This window comes from Dysidea avara, chromosome 11, assembly GCF_963678975.1.
Source record: "Dysidea avara chromosome 11, odDysAvar1.4, whole genome shotgun sequence".
In the NCBI taxonomy this organism is placed as follows: domain Eukaryota; kingdom Metazoa; phylum Porifera; class Demospongiae; order Dictyoceratida; family Dysideidae; genus Dysidea; species Dysidea avara.
This window is the reverse complement of record NC_089282.1, coordinates 3,069,122-3,090,485: the sequence shown is the minus strand read 5'-3', so window position 1 is coordinate 3,090,485 and position 21,364 is coordinate 3,069,122. Positions and strand designations below refer to the sequence as shown.

The 21,364-nt window shown below is 39.8% G+C and overlaps 3 protein-coding genes and 1 long non-coding RNA gene across 7 annotated transcripts in view; 1 reads left to right on the top strand and 3 right to left on the bottom strand.

The window, feature by feature from the left end:
- Positions 1-17: 17 nt before the first annotated feature.
- LOC136239105 (U2 snRNP-associated SURP motif-containing protein-like) lies at positions 18-3,146 on the bottom strand. The gene has a single exon (XM_066029842.1). It carries the CDS (start codon positions 3,040-3,042, stop codon positions 130-132), a length of 2,913 nt encoding a protein of 970 aa, XP_065885914.1. The 5' UTR covers positions 3,043-3,146; the 3' UTR covers positions 18-129.
- Positions 3,147-4,529: 1,383 nt separating this feature from the next.
- LOC136239112 (uncharacterized) lies at positions 4,530-6,980 on the bottom strand. Its single transcript, XR_010693353.1, has 3 exons — positions 6,819-6,980; positions 6,447-6,659; positions 4,530-6,394 (listed from the first exon to the last, which is right to left on the bottom strand). It is a non-coding gene; the product is annotated as an uncharacterized lncRNA (long non-coding RNA).
- Positions 6,981-8,620: 1,640 nt separating this feature from the next.
- LOC136239111 (uncharacterized) lies at positions 8,621-9,353 on the top strand. Its single transcript, XM_066029850.1, has 5 exons — positions 8,621-8,709; positions 8,755-8,841; positions 8,891-8,994; positions 9,043-9,102; positions 9,153-9,353. The coding sequence occupies exons 2-5, from the start codon at positions 8,770-8,772 to the stop codon at positions 9,265-9,267; spliced, it is 351 nt and encodes a 116-aa protein (XP_065885922.1). The 5' UTR covers positions 8,621-8,709; positions 8,755-8,769; the 3' UTR covers positions 9,268-9,353.
- Positions 9,354-9,418: 65 nt separating this feature from the next.
- LOC136239109 (tRNA:m(4)X modification enzyme TRM13 homolog) overlaps positions 9,419-21,364 on the bottom strand; it is a 19,841-nt gene continuing 7,895 nt past the window's right edge. The window contains exons 4-14 of one of the 4 annotated variants that reach the window (XM_066029847.1): positions 15,426-15,488; positions 15,304-15,373; positions 14,548-14,654; positions 13,771-13,938; positions 13,647-13,725; positions 13,130-13,201; positions 11,710-11,926; positions 11,318-11,518; positions 10,311-11,003; positions 10,145-10,270; positions 9,419-9,689 (exon numbers count right to left, since the gene is read on the bottom strand). In XM_066029847.1, the coding sequence (XP_065885919.1) occupies positions 10,826-11,003; positions 11,318-11,518; positions 11,710-11,926; positions 13,130-13,201; positions 13,647-13,725; positions 13,771-13,938; positions 14,548-14,654; positions 15,304-15,373; positions 15,426-15,488 (1,155 nt within the window). In that variant the 3' untranslated portion in view covers positions 9,419-9,689; positions 10,145-10,270; positions 10,311-10,825. Of the gene's footprint in view, positions 9,690-10,144; positions 11,004-11,317; positions 11,519-11,709; positions 11,927-13,129; positions 13,202-13,646; positions 13,726-13,770; positions 13,939-14,547; positions 14,655-15,303; positions 15,374-15,425; positions 15,489-21,364 lie in introns of all 4 variants that reach the window. The other 3 variants (XM_066029848.1, XM_066029846.1, XM_066029845.1) reach the window with 3 other exon arrangements.

The window sequence follows — 21,364 nt, the reverse complement described above, 5'->3', positions numbered from 1 at the left end:
CTAAACGTGGGCAATAATTTTGAATGTGCTACCCCATGCCAGAATACAATAAAATTAGTACATACACCTACATACATAGTAATACATCCATAACAGTTGTATGTGATAGTTAATAAAACACTAAATATTCTAATGTTTACTTTTCTTGTGTTTTTCCTTGGGGCTACGACTACGGCTTCGTTTTTTGCTTCTTCTTGGAGACCGTGAGTGAGACTGTTCACGACTCTTTTTCTTTTTCTTGCTCGGAGATCGGGAGCGTTTGCGTTTTGGTGATTTGGAATGAGATCGTCGACTGTGTTTAGGAGACCTTGATCGAGCATGACGTTTTTTAACTGGTGATGATGAACGAGACCTGCTTTTTCTTTTCTTTGAAGAAGAACCATCCTTAGCTCGGGACTTCCGCTTACGAGAGATGGGTGGGGTGGATGGTGAAGGAGATCTCTTGCTCGATGTTTCAGCAGGTGAAATATCTACTTTCTCACCACTATCACTCGGTTGCTGTACAGGAGACTCATCCAAGTTGTATTTAGTAAGACTTGCCGGCGATGAAGAAGCACTTGGATGAGTTGTGCTATCAAACTCCTCACTGTGTGTCTCCTGTTTTGAGCTACCAGTCATTGCTTCCTGTTTGAGTTTGTCCCGGAATTTAGCCACCCTTTCCATAATCTCCGCCTTAGTGTAGCTGCCACTGGACTCTAAGGCATCTTGCAGTTTCATGACCTGTACCTCAACATTTCTTAATCTCTTTCTTTGTTGTTCGTTACTTCCCATGTATAAAGCATGTTCACTAGCACTCACTGATTTGGGCCATTTTGAGTCTTTTCTTTCATCCTCCTCTTCAGACCCTGACACTTGTTCAGCATCAATTTGCTCCCATTTGGAGGAGATCTTAAAGTCATCACGTCGTTGCTCTTCTTTGGGTGCCACAGGTTCACCATCAATGTCTTCTCCATCTATGTTCTCTTCCAATGGTTGACCATCAATGTTTTGTACATCCTCCAGTGGAACACCATCGATATCTGCTAGTGCTGCCGTTTTGCTGAAGTCTATCGGCTGATTTTCATCAATAGGGACCCCATCAATGTTACTCAGTGCAGCCGATGGTTGTACAGGAGCAGGTTTTTGTGTTTCTTGTGTTATCAACCCCACCACAATATCAAAAGCTTTTTTCTTCTCTAATTCTTCATAAGTGTGGCCGACAAATGTGTTGATTAATTTAGTCATAAAGTCCCAGTGGTATATCGACTGTGCCTGAAGAGCTCGCAACACAGCCATCACTCTCTTTCTAAACTGTTCGGCTTTCAACTTTGAAGGAATGGCATTGAAAACAGTGTGGAAATGTTCAAACACTAGCATCAACTTGCCCTCAAAGCCTCTCCTGTATGAAGACACATTGGTTACTCTGGCAGCACAGTTGTGTAGTATATCAGTCACCAAGTACAGTCGAGCTATCTTACTGGTCAGGGGTGTCTCCATCAGTGTCAGGGACTCTGTGATACAATCAATAATTTCTTCTGAACCATCAGCATGTTCTACACACCAAATCATCGCCTCTGTAACTTTCTTTCGCTCCATTGTCAGATTTCTAAGCAGATCTTCTAGTTTGTCTCTAGATTTTGTCGGTAGTTGACCTTTCTTGACAATCTCTTGTAGCTCTGGTAAAGGAGGTGGTTTCATCCTTTTCAGAGGCGGAGGCTTCCACATTGACCCTCCCTGAAACATTCTGAATTCTTCCATTTTCCATGTTTCAGGGGAATCTCCCTGGAGAATTGAAAACAATTTCCAGCGATAGTAAATGTGTGCTGGACTCTGGTTATCAAAGAGAAACTGGTACATGGGATTGTTTAGTTCTCTGTTCATAATCATTGCCTCAAACATGGGACCCTCACGGATCACAAACTCAATCATACGATGTATTAAACGTAACACATTTTCGTCAGTAGGAATGACTACACGCACCAGTGACTGGTACAACTTGTCACCAAACTTTTCATCGAGACACATAATCTCTCCAGGTTTTCCCAGCAAACTGGAAAATTTGCTTGATTGTTGAGCATTAAATGGAAGCCCTGAAGGAGGGTCTGGAAATTTTGCCTCCTCTTCTTCCTTTTGATTAGGAGCAACATAGATTGGGTTAGGTGGCAGAGCTACAGCTTTTCCCCAGCCAATTTGTATCTTGTAACCCATTATTTCTGAGTCTTTCATTTCCTCTAAGCAAGCAGCACCATCCTCTCTCTTCATAAATGCCACAAATCCAGAATTCTTATTTCTAGCCCTTTCTTCTTCAGTTCTAGGCCACATCACTTTAACACTGGCCAGTGGTCCAAATTTTCCAAACGTCTGACACAACATTTCTTCATTCATCTTAGGGTGGATATTACCAACGTAAAGGTTAGTAGTAAGGGGGTCACCAGTATCATGAGAACCTTGATAGATGCCTTCAAATTCTGCTACGTGAAAATCATCCTGTGTTGTTGCTGGAGTAGACTCAGTTGGCACTACAGATGGGGCAGGCACTGTTGACGTTGATGGTGATGCCGACAAAGCAGCAGCTGATGTTAATTGGCCAGCCTTTCTTAACTTTTGTCTGATTTCACGATCTTCTTGAGACCTCTTTAGTTCTTCTCTAAACAATTCAAGAATACTTTTCTTCTTTTCTTTTTCTTTCTTTTTTGATAGCTTTTCAATTGTTGACAATGATTTTGATGTGTCCTGTTTTTCAGTTTCCACCAGTTTTGAAGTCGGTGCGTACACCGACCCAGCTTCATTGGTGGCGGTTAATTGGCCACTTTCAGGGTTAATGATTTGGCCTCTCACAAAAGTCTTTCCGGCCTTCCCTGGGTCTTCAAAAGATGCCTTGAATTCTTCGAACACCTTAGCAGCTGCAAGTTCGTCAACCTTTTTCTTTGCATCTTTCTCTTCCTTCTGTTTCTTAAACACGTTCTTGCCGACAGGAAACGATTTCAGTTTCGGTTGAACTTGTTTAGAACTGGACGTCTCCTTTATGCCGAATGAAAATCGGCTTCCTGGCTTGTTCGCCATGGAATAGTTAGATCTCTCTGTCAATCTCTCCGCGTTTACACGATGCCGGCTTTTGAGGCGTACTAGATATTCACGTGAGTTAAGAAATTACGGAGTTTATTGCTTACTTTACGGCATATTTATTCTTCTGTTTTCGATTGTGGCATTACATATTCTTGAAGTGACTCAAGAGGATGACAAAGTCATTCACCTCAGTGGTGGATCCAAGGGGGGAACGAGGAGCACGTGTCTCCCATACAAGATCGGGATACTCTAATAGAGCAGTCAGTCAATTACTGTAATAGAGCAGTCACTAGTACTATAGTTGTTGAGTATAAAACTAGCATCTGTAGCACTATCCCATGCGTGGGCATGCATACTTAGCCTGCTAAGGAAATGAAATACACATGGTCTTGTGCTATGCCATTCTTTAGGTTCATAATTACAGCTATAGCTAGCTGAACTACTTATAACTTATCCCTAAACAACTCTTGATCAATGTAATTCTAAACCAGTATAATTAAGATATTTGTGCATAAAACCACTCTACATTGAAAGAAACATAGTGAAATAGCTTTAGCATTTTGGGGGCTGTCCCCAGGTCTCCCCCCCTCCACTCTGCTCCATGTACCTACTATCCCAGTACACCTCCCTTACCAAACCCCGGATACGCCTCCTCAAATTGTGGTTATTTATAATGAGTACTGTTGCAGTAAGTCTATCAAATAGCCAGCACAATAGAGGGTAGCTATCCATTGTCAATTTCATGATGTCATTAGTCAAACACATTCCAAGGCATACCAGTGATAGACATAAGGGTATTATCTCGGTACAAGTTGGAGATTTGTGATACAAATTCTGTATGTTGTTCTGCAGGTTGGGTCTCCCGGGAGAGGACCAGGATTTATGCTTTCTATCTAGCAAGGTAAGCTAGTGAATCATAACTGTTTACTGTTTTGTCCACTAGTGCAATGGAAATGAATTGGTGATGTCATAAAGTGGACTTCAGCAACAATGTATATGGCATTGAACTTGTTGAAGTGGAGTTACAAGAACAAGAAGAAATCTTAGCGGTCTTTGATTGTCTGTTTTGGATGCTGATAGGTGACTGTTTTGATAACAATTATTATTTACTATGTCTTTGTAACACAACACCATATAAGGGTACATAGCCAGAAAATTTCAGAAGACAAAGCAAACTTGATTGCTCTATTTAGAGTTGAAGGTGGGTGACTGCTCTATTAGGGTATCTCAATCTTTTGGATACTAAAAATTACTCATAGTGCAGCGGCATACCAAAAGTATTGTGCACTTTTTGATAAAAGCACCAAAATTGGTACACATGTAGATTATTACCTAACAATTATTTTTGGATATGGAGGCATTCACAATTGTACTCATAGTAGTCATAGCAACGGTTTACAAAATGGCTGCCACGCAAATGATTTCAAACCACTATTAGGAATTTCAGTGCTACCAATGAAAAGTTCATGGCAGCAATTCTGTACAAAAATGACTGCATTTCTTCTAGTAGAATCATACTAAATCTTTATTGACATGAATAATGCAAATATTGGTCATTTATCTTACATAATAGACAATTACTGCACAATTGATTATTATAGTAAATTACAAGCTCTCTGTGTGATACAAAATTGAACTTTGTTCAGTTTATTGGACATTCTCCCTCACACTTGCAGAGACCAGTGAAGACCAACCTTTTTGCACTTGCAGTTGGTATGACACCCTTTCTTGCAGCCACAACAGATCAGCTCATAACAGGCCTTCAATGCTTCTTGAAGTGTGGTCCAGTGTGGTTTACATAGCTAGGCTACTTGGTCCAACCCCAATTATATACTTGGAGAAGGAAGTACATGGTCTGGAGTAAGTGCTTGACCCCAGACATGACCAGAAGCTCGCTTGACATGCTGCTCTAGAGCAGCGAGTGTCGGTGGAATTCTCTTTACAGATGCTATCTTTGCAAATAGCTTCTTCCTAGCCTGGTTAACATCAGTGCAGGTGCTTGTTCGGTCATAGATAAGGATGACAAACCTCTCAATGACATGCATAGCTTGTTTTGAAATCTCAGTTGTTGCATGTGCTAGCTCCAGCAGTGCATTAGTAAGTTCTGGGAATGAATTCCATACAACCCATGCAGTTTTCTTTCCATATCCAACAAACGCTGACACAGTGTCACATCCAGTTAGTGCATGGAACAGATGAAGGGCATGCGACTTCTCTGATTCCAGACGAGCTGCAATATTGATGGACTGCCAAGTATTGGAATTTTTTCCTGCTCCAAATGCTACCCAAAACTTCATGTTTAGCTGGTAGAGTTTCAGCTACCATAACTGGCAACACCACAACATCTGTATCGACAGTACGTACTAGTATTTGATGATGGCCATGTTGTGCAGCATGTGCAGTATAAAGGATCATGCGACTGTCAGCCTCTTCTAGGCTGCATGGACCAATTAAGTGAGCGTTTTGTTGTGGCACACTAAGAACCTGAACCCCATCTGTGACAACCAGTTCTTTGTTACTCTCTTTGAATGACTTGACAAGTGCCTTTGAGAGGAAACTAAAGAGTTCTTTCTTGTTGAGGTCTACACGCAAAAGTCTTGCCAGTTTCCTGGTATGGGTGCAGATTCAGCAACACGTCAATGCACTCCTTTTCTTCATTTTGCTCTGGTTGTTGCTTTGAGAGAGTCAGCTACCACACCAGGTGGTGCATGTTGAAGTTGTCCTATGTTGTAAGGGAGAAAGACCTGATGAGCGTATTGCTCAAATTTGTCTACAGCACCTGGCTTCAGCATTTGAACAATAGCAGCTCCATCAATGACAACAGTGGAGACTTTCTGTACTTCAGACTGTGCCTCAGAAAGATCATCCAGACACACTAGCATGTCACTTTTGGTACCTTGGTGAAGTCTCCCTGCAATAGATAGCGATGGGGGGATATGCTTGATTTTCATGCCGGAAAATTCTTCCAGATTTCCATCACGTGTCTGACAGCTGATGCATTATCTTGCAAAGAGTTCAACATCTCACTTCATCACACTTTACAGAGCCAATAAACACTTGTTGTGGTACTTAGTTTCCAAGGCTACCTATATCAACTAAACTCAGTTTGACCAAGAGAAAACTGTCTCCAGTGAGTTTAGCACACTTGCAGACATGTTGGTCCACTTGAAAAGTTGTCACCTCATGTAGGCCATCAGTACCACCTTCTTCACCACAGAAAAAGCACAATTCCCTACCAGACTTAAGTAAAGACTGCAATCTACTACACTTGTATGGAGCATCACCTATTTCTGGGCTTTGATGCTCCCTTTTTCCTGCTCTTTGTAGTATTTGGTTGTTGTAACGGAGCCTAAATGTATTATGCCACTTAACCTTATTGGTAATCATAGCTGCTTCAATACCTTGTCCTTCATTCAGTCTGTCTAATTGCAAGGTCCTTGCTAACTTTCCCAATTCATCAAATTTGACCAAGTTTTCAGCAAGTGATTGATATCCCTTTCCAATGTCATTCCTTTTTAAATTCAAAGGAGAAGTAAGTGGTTCTGCTGTCACTTCCTGACATATAACACAAAGCTCCTAGTTTGTACCAGCTGGATGTTGAGATAAAGATGTTTCTAAAGTGTCAATAAGTTTAAACTTCTTGGAGGGTTGTATTGACAAGCTAGCTAGGCAACACTGGGTCTAAGAATGACCTGATAGCTACACCATCAATGGTATTATTGCATGCATAATATATACACATATGCAAACAAAACCTTTCTGTAACTGCTAACTTTAGAACTTTCAATAAGAAACCAAACTAAAAACTGCTGAGTTGTATGGGGGGTGGCGATAATAGCCTTCTGCAGCGATCTACGATAAGGATTGCTTCGCCCTTCACGGATAAACTCCAGCCCACTGACCAGCTCACAATGTCAGTGCACACACTACATCACGTGATCATATTACACAACACATTACATCATACACTATTAATATTCTAATACTACGATTATGTCTAAGTCAACCCGTGACAAGCTGCACAGTGCTTGATTCGAAAAGGTACCATGTCCTTTGGCAGTGCTCTATTTAGAATGGATGCCATGTGTTCTCTATGCATATAATTTGTTTGCTTAATTGTTGTTGTGTAGTTGCTTACTTGTTTATATGTTTATTCGGGTTATTGTATACTGTTGTGGCAAAGTTTTCAGCTTTGCAACAAGAAATAGTGTTTTGTAGCAACCATTTTGTAAACAGTTGCTATGACTACCATGAGTACATTTGTGAGTGCCTCTATATCCAAAAATGATTATTAGGTATTACCCTACATGTGTACCAAATTTGGTGCTTTTATCAAAAAGTGCACAACAGGCTTGATATGTTGGACTATGCCGCTGCACTATCAGCCTTTCTAACATTTACCAAGGCAGCTGTCTAATTGGTAGGTGTGTGTATTTATTGTTGTAATATGCTTATTTATGGTACGTGGGTAAACTGTACCCTCACTACACTACCATAAATGGTATGTGTTCAGTTACAATAATAATTGTAGTCCTTCACCAATAGTCAGATTGGTATCAAATCGGAGCTTGTATTGATATCAGTCATTACTATTTGTAAGATGTATTTTGCTATAAAACTAGTGTAAAATAATTACAAGCAGTACTATTAATGCAAGCAAATACAATATACAAACTTGGATAGACCGATAATAGTTGGTCCATAGGTATTATGTGGCTGGATTTGCAAAAAAAGAGTACACCTTTTCACACACAAAATTTGTCCTCAAAACTGTTTTGTCATTACATGTATATAATCATCTTAAATTTTCCATGAGTGAAGCTATACATTATCTGGCTGCATTCTGGTGCAAAGAGCAACTTAATCAGTATAAGGGGTCAACTGTTGTAACATTACTGGATAGTAACATTCCTGGCTGGGAGAGGGCTATGGGTGTTCTAAATATGCCTTGAGGCTAGCAGTCGTAATAGCAGACTAGGCAGCTGTATGTGCATTATATACTATACAGAGTTGTTCACTTCCTTGAAAACGCATTAGCAACTGCAGGACTTCATTTTAGGGGGGAGAGGCACTTGCCCCTCTTGCAATTGACAAACTCTCACCCTTCCCTCCCCCTTAAATTTTAGCAAAAGTTTAACTGAAGGTCTGAGATACACCGCTGCCCCACCCCCCATCACCACCACCAGCCTTACCATCTTGAGTCATTTCCTCTGTCTAATAGAGCAGTTGGAATCACTAGTTGTGACTAATATTATTGATCATTTGGTATACGTAATTTATTTTATAAACTGAAAGGAAGATACCAAACTATAATACATACATTACCTCACTAGATATACTCTCTAATAGGACAGTCATTATGCAATATAACACAAGCATTGAGGACTAGGATGATGACTCAGTGAAATCATTCTGGGGGAATGCATGTTGATCAGATTGAATGTTTGAGTTGAGTCACAAGGTCAGGGCCGTACGGAGGTTTCCAGAAACCTCCTTTGAAATTTAGATTCCAAAGCGAACACCACTACATTTCGGCCGCCGCCACGTGTGTATACATCACATCCAGCCACGCCTATCTTGTTTATGATTAATTTCAGTAATTTTTGTGTAACTTCTTCACTTGTGATGATTCGTTCAGATTTCTTGACCTTTTGATTACAAAGGGTAATTGTCCAATTAAATGTACCAATTGTAGCAGAGAAGTTTTAGTTGCTGCTTTACAAGATGGCCAAGTCGTTCACCTCACCCCATGTCGCAGTCTTTATATTAAACGCTACGTGTATGTCGATATTCGCAGTAAGTCTTCAGCTTAGCAGCTACCACTACTAAATGTTTGCGATTACAGATGATATCGTTTGTTGAAGACGCGTCCACATTTCAGGGAGTACCAGTGGTAGGATCAGCACTGTATTATCTCGGTACAAACTGGAGATTTGTGATCCAAGCTTTGTAAGTGTAGTATCACTATTTTATATAGCTATTTTTACACTGTAACAGGTTGGGCCTAGTTTTAGTTATCCATATTGGAGAGGCGTTTTATGCTTTCTACCTAGCAAGGTAAGTTGGTGAATTGTACAATTGTTTAGTGCAGTAGTGTCTGTTAACAGATCAATGAAGATGAGTTTTGGTGATGTCACGAAGTGGACACTGCAGACACTGTTCTTAGGAATACTGTCATTGAAGTTGTTGATGGCAAAGTACAAAGAGGAGAAGAAATCTTAACTGTATCTTAGTGGTAACATTGGTGGTTGTTTTGTTATTTCTTTGTTCTGTTATACAATGCAAATACAAGCAAGACAAAACTTTAAGTTGTGTTTTGCCCATAATTACTTGCATGAAAGCAAGTCACACAGGTGTGCGTAGTGTATATGCATACATGTGTGTGTGTTGACATGCATATTTCAGTAAATGCATCAGTAATACTTGGGTCCTTCTTATCATATTTGCACCATGATGACACAGTATTCCCATCCGAGTCCAGCAAGAGATACTTCACTTTTGTACCAATATTCTCCAGTGAAATATCAATGTAGCGACATTGTTCAGCCTCAAACCCTCTCTGCCTCAAGTACCACACTCTTCCAGCATCAATAAGACATTTACACTGCAGTCCAGTTGATTTCTTAGGGTGAGGAATTTAACCCCTAGAAACAGAAAATAACAGAAAGTAATGAAATCTCCTAGAAAAATTTTGTGTTATAAGGACAAAGAATTTGTTCCCAACAGGTTTGCACAGCTTCATGCTCTGATACTGCAACAACAACAGACCAAAAATCCTTGTTTCAAAATGTTAGAGACAAAATTATGAAGTTTCTAGACATGTACCGGTCCCATTATTACCACCCTTACAATAAGCACACCCTTACAATAAGCACACCCTTCCCCCTGTAAGTGTTCTTATCTACAATTAGAGTCACTGATATAACCTGATTTTACCTTCTATTTGTATTATGAAGTCTTAGTCTTATTATTTTTTTGCTCTTTGCAAGCAATACAAAACTGCAAGTATAAATTAAATTACACGCATGACATCAGCATGTCTGCACAGTTGTATGTGTATACATGGTTTGGGTTTAAAGGTGGAACAGCATTGACCCACCTAATTTGTAGTGTCCTTAAAAAAGAAGAGCTTAAGTCTAGACTTTCTCTGCACTCATGGATCAGTTCAGCATCTAAGTCCTCCTCGTCCAACAGATATTCTACAGTAGAGGCAGTAGCTGACATGCTGAGATATAAAGTACAGTGCTAGCATGATAGCAACTTACCTTCTCTCTGTCGCTAAGCAGACTGATAAACAATACCATGGAAAAATTAGGTTTGTGTTAGGGAATGGTGTTCCTTGTTCCATGAAGGAGTAAGAGTGCCTTGAAGGAGTGAGTACCTTGTTCTGGTTGTTAGCTGGCTGATTGGTTTATGGTAGTGTCATTTTCTATTGGAAGAGGAATGTTTTTTCAGGAATTCCTCCATGTCCACATCATTATAGTACTTCTTTGTTAAGGGGGTCAGGGGACGTTGTCATAGGACTCCTCGTATGAACTCAATGAATAAGTATCAGACATTCTGTCCATGTGTGTGTGTGTGTGTGTGTGTGAGTGTGTGTGTGTGTGTGTGTGTGTGTGTGTGTGTGTGTGTGTGTGTGTGTGTGTGTGTGTTGCGTACATGCGTGTTGTGTGTGCGTGCATGCACATGTGTTACAGTAGATGCAGTAGCAACATTCAGTCTTTAATGTCTATATTCACACTATGATGATACAGTGTTCTCATCCAGCATGAGACCCTCTTTACTGGTCACTCCAACGCGTAGCAATGATCAGATTATTCTCCAGTGAAATGTTCTTATCAACATAGTGACACTGTTCAGCCTCAAACCCTCTCTGTCTCAAGTACCACACCCTTCCAGCATCAATAAGGCGTTTACACTGTAGTCCGATTGATTCCTTAGGGTGAGGAATATACCCCCTGTGAAAGAAAATGATACCTTCCAGTGGACTGCATTGCTACAAAATCTGCTACATGTATAGTAAACTCTAACACTGAAAACAAGTGTACACCTTGATAATCAGGACACTTGTTCATGGTCCCATCTGTATTTGTGTACACATGTTTAAAACCCTGAAATATTAATAGGTCAATTCAAATATACATGGACCCAATGTGTCTCCAGAGTAGGTGGGGTTCCACTGTGCAAAAATAATTTAGCAGGTTCCAAAGCAACCACAACTACTGCACTTCTAACAAGCCCACCCACCCCCTTCCTATAAACCTGTTGTTACCTGTAGTTAGAGTGAGTATCATCACCATCATCATCATCATTACTAATGTTATTCCTGATACCACACACTGCCCAGCTGCTCATAAGTGTTAGGAGATGAAAGTCTGCAGGTCCAAAGCCTAGTTGTTCCATGAACGGTCGACCAACATAGCTAGCCCAGTTGCAGCGATGGTGACAACACGAGGCCATCACTGAACCAAACCTACAGTTAGAGTGTATGTAAAAGAGAATCATATTATGATGAAAGGTTGGTAAATTAGTACTTCAGTGAGCAGCAGACATATTTTGGAGAATTCACTATGCCAACTTTGATTTTGACGAAAACAAAAACACAATTTCATAGTCATAGTCATATTAACTTTCATCATATACAAAATAAACTTTATTACGTACTTGCAAGAAGGTGGATGACCAGATAATTTAGACTTTTTATTCTCTTCAAGTGTTAGTGCAGTACAATCATCAACACCAGGTCTCTTACCGACAGCAGTGCCCATCTGGTCAGGGATTGGTAGCAATGGATTCTCTAAGCTATGGGGGTGATAATGACGTGATGGAAGTGACTCTGTAACAGTTGGTAGTGTTGAGCACAAGCACCTGATGGCAAGATCTAAAGAAGGAAATGAGAAGGGAACAATAAGATCTGCTGCATATTTCTGGGACCAAAATTTTATTAAGCCGGTAGCTACATTAGACAGATCACTTTGTAACAAATGACACATCTGGGAATCTTGACAATGACCAGCTAAGACAGCTGACTATTGAGCAAGTGGCTACTTTAGGCGAGTCCCTTTGCACACAAATACCACATTAGAGGTACAATGTCTAGTTGACCTTATTTTATACAGTAATGTGTAGAACAAGTCTCAGTATACATATACAATAGTGTAGTAACCCTCTAATAGAGCAGTCATCACTTGCATAGCATATGAAACATATTTCAGCAAAGTCTAAGGCAACCTTCATATTAATAAAAGTTCTAACATTTCTGGTTTTAATCTCTTAAAAAGAAAAACCAGGGCTATATAAAATTGGAGTGTAAATTCTGTTCATGACACAACAGCAGTGGCGTAGCCAGGCGTTCAGGGATGGGTGGGCACACTCACTCACACATTTCACCCCATGTAATCAACTAGCACAAAATGCAAGTCCATCCTTAGTGGACGCATTTAGTTTAAAAACTGTTTCAAAAGTGCATAAATGTATCTAGCTAGCTAATAATACGCTACGCTGTTGTTCCTGCAGCTTATTTTACTAGTCTAATGCTACTGCATGAATGAAATAGAAGCTAGAACGAAAACCATCTTATTGCATCTCCTTGTCTTGTTCTTTTTTTGCTCATCTGCACTTGTACACAACTCATTCTACTCCAGCCTGACTTGTAAGATAGTCGTATGGCTTATTAATCTTTCATCTCTAACCCACTTGTCTAAGCCGACAACAGAGTCCAGGCTACTACTCACAACTCTCACAACTCAGTATTCCGGATGTGAAAAAAATAGACTGGATCCTCCCCATCCTCGTGTTCCTCTTTCTGCACCTAAAATTTAGATAACGTGATGCTGTGCATTAAATAGAAAACATCTGAACTACTCAGATCACATGATGTAATTATTGAGCTTATCTCAATATCAGCTGTCGATTTACAACAAAATAATGGTGCTGCCAAGGTATGCACCACTCGTTTCTTGTTCGTAATAGCATTAGCAAGCATTAGCAAGCGGGTGCTGCTGTCCCAGGGAAATTTTGGTGGGCACGTGCCTACCCAGGCCTATCCTTGGCTATGCCACTGCACAACAGCTACCAAACTTACCAGTGGCTGCCCCACACAAGTGTTTGCTAACTCCTACAACATTGCTGCAACTGTTGACACATTCTAGGTGGCCTACAACAGCACCAAATAGATATTAAAACAAAAGCTGCTGTGAAATGAAAACAAAATGCACCAATACTGTACAAAATACACACACACACACACACACACAACACAACGCACACATCAGGTTTTAACCCAGGTCAATACTGCTGACCCGGATGTGACCTGAAACTGAGGCATGAATCAACAGATACATTTTGTTAGCATACTATAGGTACAAGTAAGTTTTCAACGATTGATTAGTGGGTAAATGGGTGTGGCTCCTTGTATGTTTAGTCAGCATCATATATCCCCAATAAGTGGCACAAAAGAAACTGGATCGCTGGATATGAGGTATGCCTACAATATGACTCGATTGACTGGATGAATCCTAACGCATACACAGAGAGACACAACACAGACAGACAGACAGACAGACAGACAGACACACACACACACACACACACACACACACCTAAATTAAGGTGTTCAATGTCCATGAGCAGTCTAGTAAAAGATGGTCCTCCACTGTCAGGCTTGTGGTATACATCCATCTAACAAACTACTCTAATAGAGCAGTCACACAAAACTACACTCACTTTTCTCCTACAGTTAGCACGATCCACAAGGACATACTGGTTGCCATGGTCACCACATGTAGCTAATTGTATCCAATGAGACAGTTTACCCCTACCAGCTCCAAACTCAACAAAACAAGTACCAGAAGTTAACAATCCCATCTTTTCTAAGTGACCAAGTATGGAGGCCTGCAGTAGAGAAGGTAAAAATATCATACATACCCTTACAAAGTGAGGATCAATGGCTACATCTTACAATAAGTCATACTATACTGTTATTTCTATCAGAGTAGCTGAAAAGAGCTCTGTATATAAATGAATGGGATTCACTTATCTGAACACATTTGTGATTGAACTGGCACAGAGATGTTTGAATAATGGAGGTAGTCCCATTGTACCATAGCCATGGTAAAGATAGAGAATTTAATAAAGTGAACAGCTACTAACATGATTTCCCATATCTATTATACAATGCAAAGTTGGGAAAATTTGGCGAGTTTAACAAATCAACTTCAATTCGCCAATAAATTCTTGTCCAATTTTAGCCAACTCAATAGAGAGAATACAGTACTACACAAGCACTCACTAAAATATTATCCGCCAATTTGTATCTCGAGTTAATATCACCAAAATTTTATCTCACCAAAATTTTGTATTGTACGGTACTAATACAAGCCCAAGGTCCACGTGGATATACATCACACATACACGTGACAACACAGAAAGTAAAAGCACATCACCACAATTGGTGAAGGTGATTTATTGTGCAGTATCCAGCTAACACAATGATTGGCTTACCTGTTGTTTTAAGTGCTTGAGTGCAGTTGTACCATTTTTGGGATCCTGTAGAGATGACTGCATAACTTGGTGTGTTAAACACTTCTCCTCTATTGCAGTGACGTGTTCTGTAAGGACAGACAATGGTATTGAGGGGAATATTCTTATTATAAGTGGAAATATTGGCAAGTCAAAAATTTGGAGTTTTGAGACAAAGCACTTGTTTAATTTTGAATCCAAGTAGTGCACGTTTTGCAGGGAAATGTGTTTGAATGCACATAGTCCTAGTTTAATCAGCATATTGGCATGAATACAGTTCTATGTTCGAGATTTCCATCATTCATGTGTAAAATTATAAATGATAAATTAAACCCAAGAAATACTTGTGTTTGGAACAGAGGATGATATTGCCAACAGCTCACACAAGATTGAGAGCAGAAGGTGTGTCCAAGGGTGTGTCAACCATGACACCATACTTTGAGATGTCCATTAAAATTAATTTTGACACCACAAAAATGAGTGCTGTTTTCCTATTCCAGCACGCTGCATAGAGTAGACCCTCCATTATTTGAGCCTCAAATTTTGCTATTAGAGTATTTTAACAGAGTTCTGTATATGAAAGTATGGGCTTCTGTTAACCACTATCTGTGCACTTTCACCATCATCTGAGGTCTGTATTACATATCTGACATAATTTTAATTTGGCAGTATGTTGCCAAATTAAAAGCCATCACCAAATATGTTAAAATACATTATATGGTATACAATGTGCATTACTTGTGTAAGCAGTAGAAACTCTTTGGATAAATTCTTCTACCAAAGGAGTAGGGAACTCAGCTAATGGTTGCTGTCACAAAGAGACCAATGACACACAATGACAGTACACACCACACTCTTACCATCTCCTCCTTGCAAGGAACATAGTCCACTAACCCAGAGTTGATCCCCTCAGAATAATAAACCTACGGGAATAAGTTATAGTGATACCTGCACTAACAGCACACAGCTTGTTTTGACCACATTATTAATTTTTATTGACTGTATAATCTTTCACAATTAAGTATCTTGTGTTGAGACAGCTGTATGGGCATGCTACACCTGCTGCTCAAATCAGGTTACTGTGTAATAAGGCCACCTAACTATAAAGTGTCAGGCATAATATAAAGTGACCTGCCATCTGTTAACTTCATCCCAAATGTACTGAACCACAGCAGTCAGTATTGGCATACAAAGAAAGTGTGCATTGTATTTCTGTATGAAATGTTTGAAGCACAGATACACACCACACAATTAAAAGAACTGATGTGGTATTTGATGAGCTTGCATGAATAGAGTTCGGATCGCTACCCTAAAAACATTGACTCATTACATACTCCTACGCAATGTAACATGCTACAGATACAAGTTACTCACAGAAAAAGCGATGAATTATCTATTACACACTAAGGGCTGTAACTAGTAATAATATTACATATCACATTAACAAGCTATTAAGGAAGTCCAAATACAGGCTACCAGTGTACAAGTGACACCAGTAAGACACGTGTTTCAATGGTGTAGTTCAACCACAAAAACCTACTTTGTTGTAGTTTCTTGGCCTCAAGGGCCCTCCCATACACTACCACTTTTTGTTTATGCCTGCAATGCTGTGTGTCTACTCTCTAGTGCTATCAGGGTAAACACAATCAATCACATGCATAGATACAATGCGCAGTAAAGAAAAAGTAACGTGTTACAATTTCTGGATGCAATATCCATTGTATACCACATATGTACAAAATTTTGAGGTATGTAATTTTCGCGGTTGAACAATTTTCACGATTTTGTTTTCGAGGATCGTCTCAACATTCTGTCGTGTGCTCTTGACAGCATGGCCAAGGATATCACCTACTATTTTAAATGTCAGCCAAGATGCGATTTTGATTTGTCAAAATACCGTCTAGCATATCACATGCCACTATCAAGGCCATCCAGAATAAAGTAAACGCTATTGTGAGTCCTCAAGGTGATGGTGGAGTTTCCTCGACAAATGGTAGCAAGAGAGGTTTCTACATAAAGACTTCTGGAAAGGAAAAGGGGGAGTACACATATAACCACGGAATGGCTACTACAATACGACATTTTAAGAAGACTGGACAGTTTGATAATCCAGTGTTTGAAGTGCCTTTCCCTAAGGGACAGTGAGCTGTTTACTTTGACGTAAGTTTCATGTAACAATTGAGCACGTGGAAGTATAAGCAGATTTGGTGGAATAGACACTAAGTTACAATGGATATTCATAGCATTAAGGTACTTCTTCATGTAATATGTAGTGTCGCGTGGCCAGACCGCTATTTCAGCGCAGGGGCTTATCGATTAGAGATTATAAGCGCCCACGCTGAAAAGGGTCTGGTCCAGTTCGTATAGGCAAGTCGTTCACAGAATCAACAATGTGGTGTTGGGTGTTGATTGGGGCCACGTCATCCCAATGGTCACTACGTCATTGGCCTACCCGTTTGAATGTCGCATATGAGCGTACATTCGGTAAGTGCTCTGAAGTGAAATGGCGGGAATGAGGCGGAAAGCCAAGCCACGAGATCAGGAGATTAAGTGTTGTCTGTGTTTGAAGAAATTAGAAACTGAAAGTGACAATAGTACTCGAAAGCGTTTTCATGGTGCCACTTGTGAAAATGAGAGAGCTATCCTATTTCCCATTTTAAAGAAGAAGCATCCAAGACTTGACTACTCGTTTATTTCGGAACTGAATGATCCAGACGTTTCCCTTTGTGCTACTTACAGCAGACTCCTGAAGAGAGCAAGACAACTAGAGACAGATTTAAACGGATGCATCAGTAATGTACTACAATACCTCTCTGTACACAACAGTATAAACAAGGGATTAACAACTAACAGATTGCAACAAAGCAAAAAATCTCATCTCTAGAAATAGATGCTAAAAATAACTCTTCGTACATAATAATCTATGTATAACAATCAGATTTCCTAGTTACTTTGCAGTCCAAGACTTCAGCTGACTACTTAATACTAAAAAGCTCTTGTTTAAATGTGTCTGTAATGATCACACGGATTTCCCATTACACAAGGAGCAAAATAGCTACGTAGTAACATGCATTACATTTGCAGCTCATAAACATGTCAGGTTTTTCATCCTGATCTTGACAAGCTATTCGACAAGACTTCTGAGAAGGATTGTGATGTGGAGTTTGATGATTATCACCAGATGACTCAGCAATGCCTCCGCCTTCTACCCTCTCCACCTGGGGCTCTACTGGTGCACTCTCTGTTGGTACCTCTTCAGAGTCAGACTCTGATAGAACCCTTTTCCTCGATTCAAGGCTTGGGCAGAGTATCCTAAATTGATTTGGAGTGCAATTAATTTAGCCAGTCTGTTTGGTATTGTGTAGGTTACAATTGATTTCAAATCTGGTTTAAGGAATATGAAGATGACACCAAATAGAAGAGATGTTGTGAAGTCATGTGCAATGAAACGATTCAAATCTGCTGCTACGGGTGTTGTCAATCTATCAAATAGACATTCGTTAAATGCAGTCACAGGGAAAGTGAAATCTGAAATATCGAATATTTGTTCTACCAATCAACCATCAATACTAAGAAGCAAGCACGATGACTTGAACAACTTCAGCTGGAATGCATTATGGCTCGAATTTGTTGCAAGAATGCCATGGCTCATCGGATTTATGAGGCAGATATTACCTCAAGCTAGCAACATCTTCATTAATTTTGTCGTATGCATGCTCCTTAAGAAGAATTGCAAGCACATGAGCCTAATGCAATGAATGATTTCGGTGCTATTTTATGGAAATGCTGCTAGCAAACAGGTATTCTGTGCTTATTGATTTACACTGTGTTTAAATTTTTACCGTAGATGTACCGGTACTTTCAGCCACTCATGATCTGCATGTCACCATCTTCCATTTATGAGATCATTGATCAACTCACTGGAAAGTATGATGTACCAGTAAAAGAATGGGCAAATGAGATGAAAGAAGTGTTTAAGGTTACTTAATTAAAAATTTGCATAATAGGTTACTGATCAATTTTATAGGAAACAGAGAATGTTGGTATGCAATTTGATTGGATGGACGAGATTGCTGAGTTGTTTGATGATGGTGATGGTAGTGGCAGTGACACAGAAAGCATTGGTGTCCCTAGTGATGTGTCTTTCTTTTCTGACGGTGAGGAGGTTGCAACTACTATGCCAACTAAGGGTGAAATACCCATGGTTCAAGTCCAGAACCCCTACCTAACATCAGCCAGCAATGTCGACACTACTGCGGAGAGTCCTTACCTAGTGTCAGCCAGTGATGTTGATTGCATTGTAATGGACACCGCCATGGTACAAGGTCAGAATCCTTCTCTAGTGTCAGCCAGTGATTCTGATTGCATTGTAACGGACACCGCCACATTGCAAGGTCAGAATCCTTCCCCAGTGTAAGCCAGCAATGTCGACACTACTGCAGAGAGTCCTTCCCTAGTGTCAGTCAGCAATGTTGATTGTCTGCTAATGGACAATAGCAACACACACTGTAACCGTACTGACTCAATTTGTCCAAATCAGCTATTGAGAAGCAATGCATCAACAGATAACACCATGCTACAAAGACCATAAAATGTTGTCTCTTCACCATGTTCGACCTTGCAGCCATCCCATGATACTAACAGTGAAAGTGGTCCACTTGGCTTTACAATAATTGGTGATAATATAGATAAGAACTTTCGACCAAGTTACCAAAGGCAAGATCAACAGACCAAGTCATTGCATTATTTTCACTCATACGCAGCTAAGAACCATGTTGATGTTTCTTCATTATCTGATGCCAAGCCTTCAACTGTTCCATCTGTTGAGAGTTTCTTACCAACCCAAGTAGATCTTGATAATTTGATGCGAGATTTTGATATCCTAACATCAAGGTACATATTATTAGCCCTTTGCAGAACATAAATGTTGCAAAGAATTTATACCACATAGCAAAAATTTTTTTTTGAGTGGGACATTTATCAGAAATTTTTCTTCATAAAATTTGAGTGGGAAAATCTTGCCATTTATCAGAAAATTTTCTTCATAAAAAATAAAAATACCCAAGAAATAACCCAATGTATAGTATCTAGAACTGTTGCATTGGTTGATAGCATAAGTTTAGTGTGTACTTCTGATGTAGGTGATGTGTATTATATCTTTGCAGGATTCTTGTGAGACACATGCCAAAATACAAAGATCAGGTTGACATGGTAACTTGGCATATACTCTCAGGGCACTCTGAAGAAATGTCTCGGCAGTCCAATGTGGTATGGTCACACACTGAACACAACAAAATAATTATTACCATTAAATTATTTAGGTTCCTCTCGGTGTCATTTTAAAGAATGAGGCAAACCTAGGAGAATATAGTGGGCAGCTTGAGTCAGTACGTTCCGCAGGAAGGCAACAATTCTTCCAATGAAAATTCAGGATACCCTAGACTAGTGCCATTGTTGTTTTATGGAGACCAGATGACAGTAGAGAGAACCAGTAGTGCTATGGTGTTGCAATCTTTTCATAATCTATCAATCGATAGATTAGAAGGTTTTGTTCCTGCAATAGCAGATTGGCACGCAAGAAAGACCCTAGTAAAGGTTAATAACTATATTGCTATTTGTTGATATTACCTCATTGAATGCAGGGACAGACTATACTCAACAAATTCATCTTATGACAAAGGAACATTGTACCAGCTAAGAAATTTGTTAAATCGATCATCAGTTGGAGCAGATCCTTCAAAGAACATGAAGGCTTTTGAAGATTTTTTAGTAGTAGTACTCAGTGGATATGTCATTACTGCAGCCAAAACCATCAATGCCCAGAGTCAATCCTGTGTAGAAATGGCTAAGGCAATTGAGTCAAAGTGGGTCAAAATAACTTTATGAACAAGTAATGAAACAGCTCCTGGTCCTGCAACAGCTAATTCTCCCTCCACAGATGATGATTCCACAACAGTTCCTGGTTCCACAACCTCCACAGCATCCATTACGAATCTTACTACTGTACCAGCTTCTGCTTCCATGTTTACAACAGTTACTAGTTCCACAACAGACCCTGGCTCTGTGACAGTTGGTGGGTCTGGTGACATACCGTCCCTGTCAACTGCTATTTGTATACTATCGACCTATTTACACTTGGGTTGTTGTGGCATGGTTTTCATGATGCCGTTAAAGAAGGGGATGGTACTCGAATATTGTTATATTGGAAATTTTTGTTGTTGGTTTTTAAATTAGAAAACCACCACAACTATGCCAAAGAAACGTTCAATTTGACTTTGCAGTCACTATTACTCTCACCCTGTAAATTGTGTGAACTGAAGTGGAGTAGGACGATCAACACTCATGGCAAACCTGGTCACAACATTCCATGTGATCTGCATATGGAGCATTTGAATAAGCAGCTAAAAAGATGCATAAGAAGTGCTGGCTCAAATATTTACCCCAAGTGCTATTCAGAGGGTGGCCAAAAATCACTTGGTCCAGTAAGCCACGTTTGCTCCCAGTTTGAAAAGGAGCTGTCTATATCAGCCAAAAAGGACTATCACACATATCCATCGTTTAAAAAAGACTTGGATGCTATTGTACGTCTGTTAAAGAATGAAAGGACATGTTGTGATGACAATGCACAGAACTACAGTAGCTACAAGCAACAGCCGTTGCTTCTGGATGTCAATTGGGATAAAAGTACTGAGTGGGTAAAAGAAAAAACCATCAATGCAAATACATACATACACTAATACCAGGAGTGCCTCCTACTAATACATGCAAAGACTTTCTCTGCTATCTAAACTACGTACAT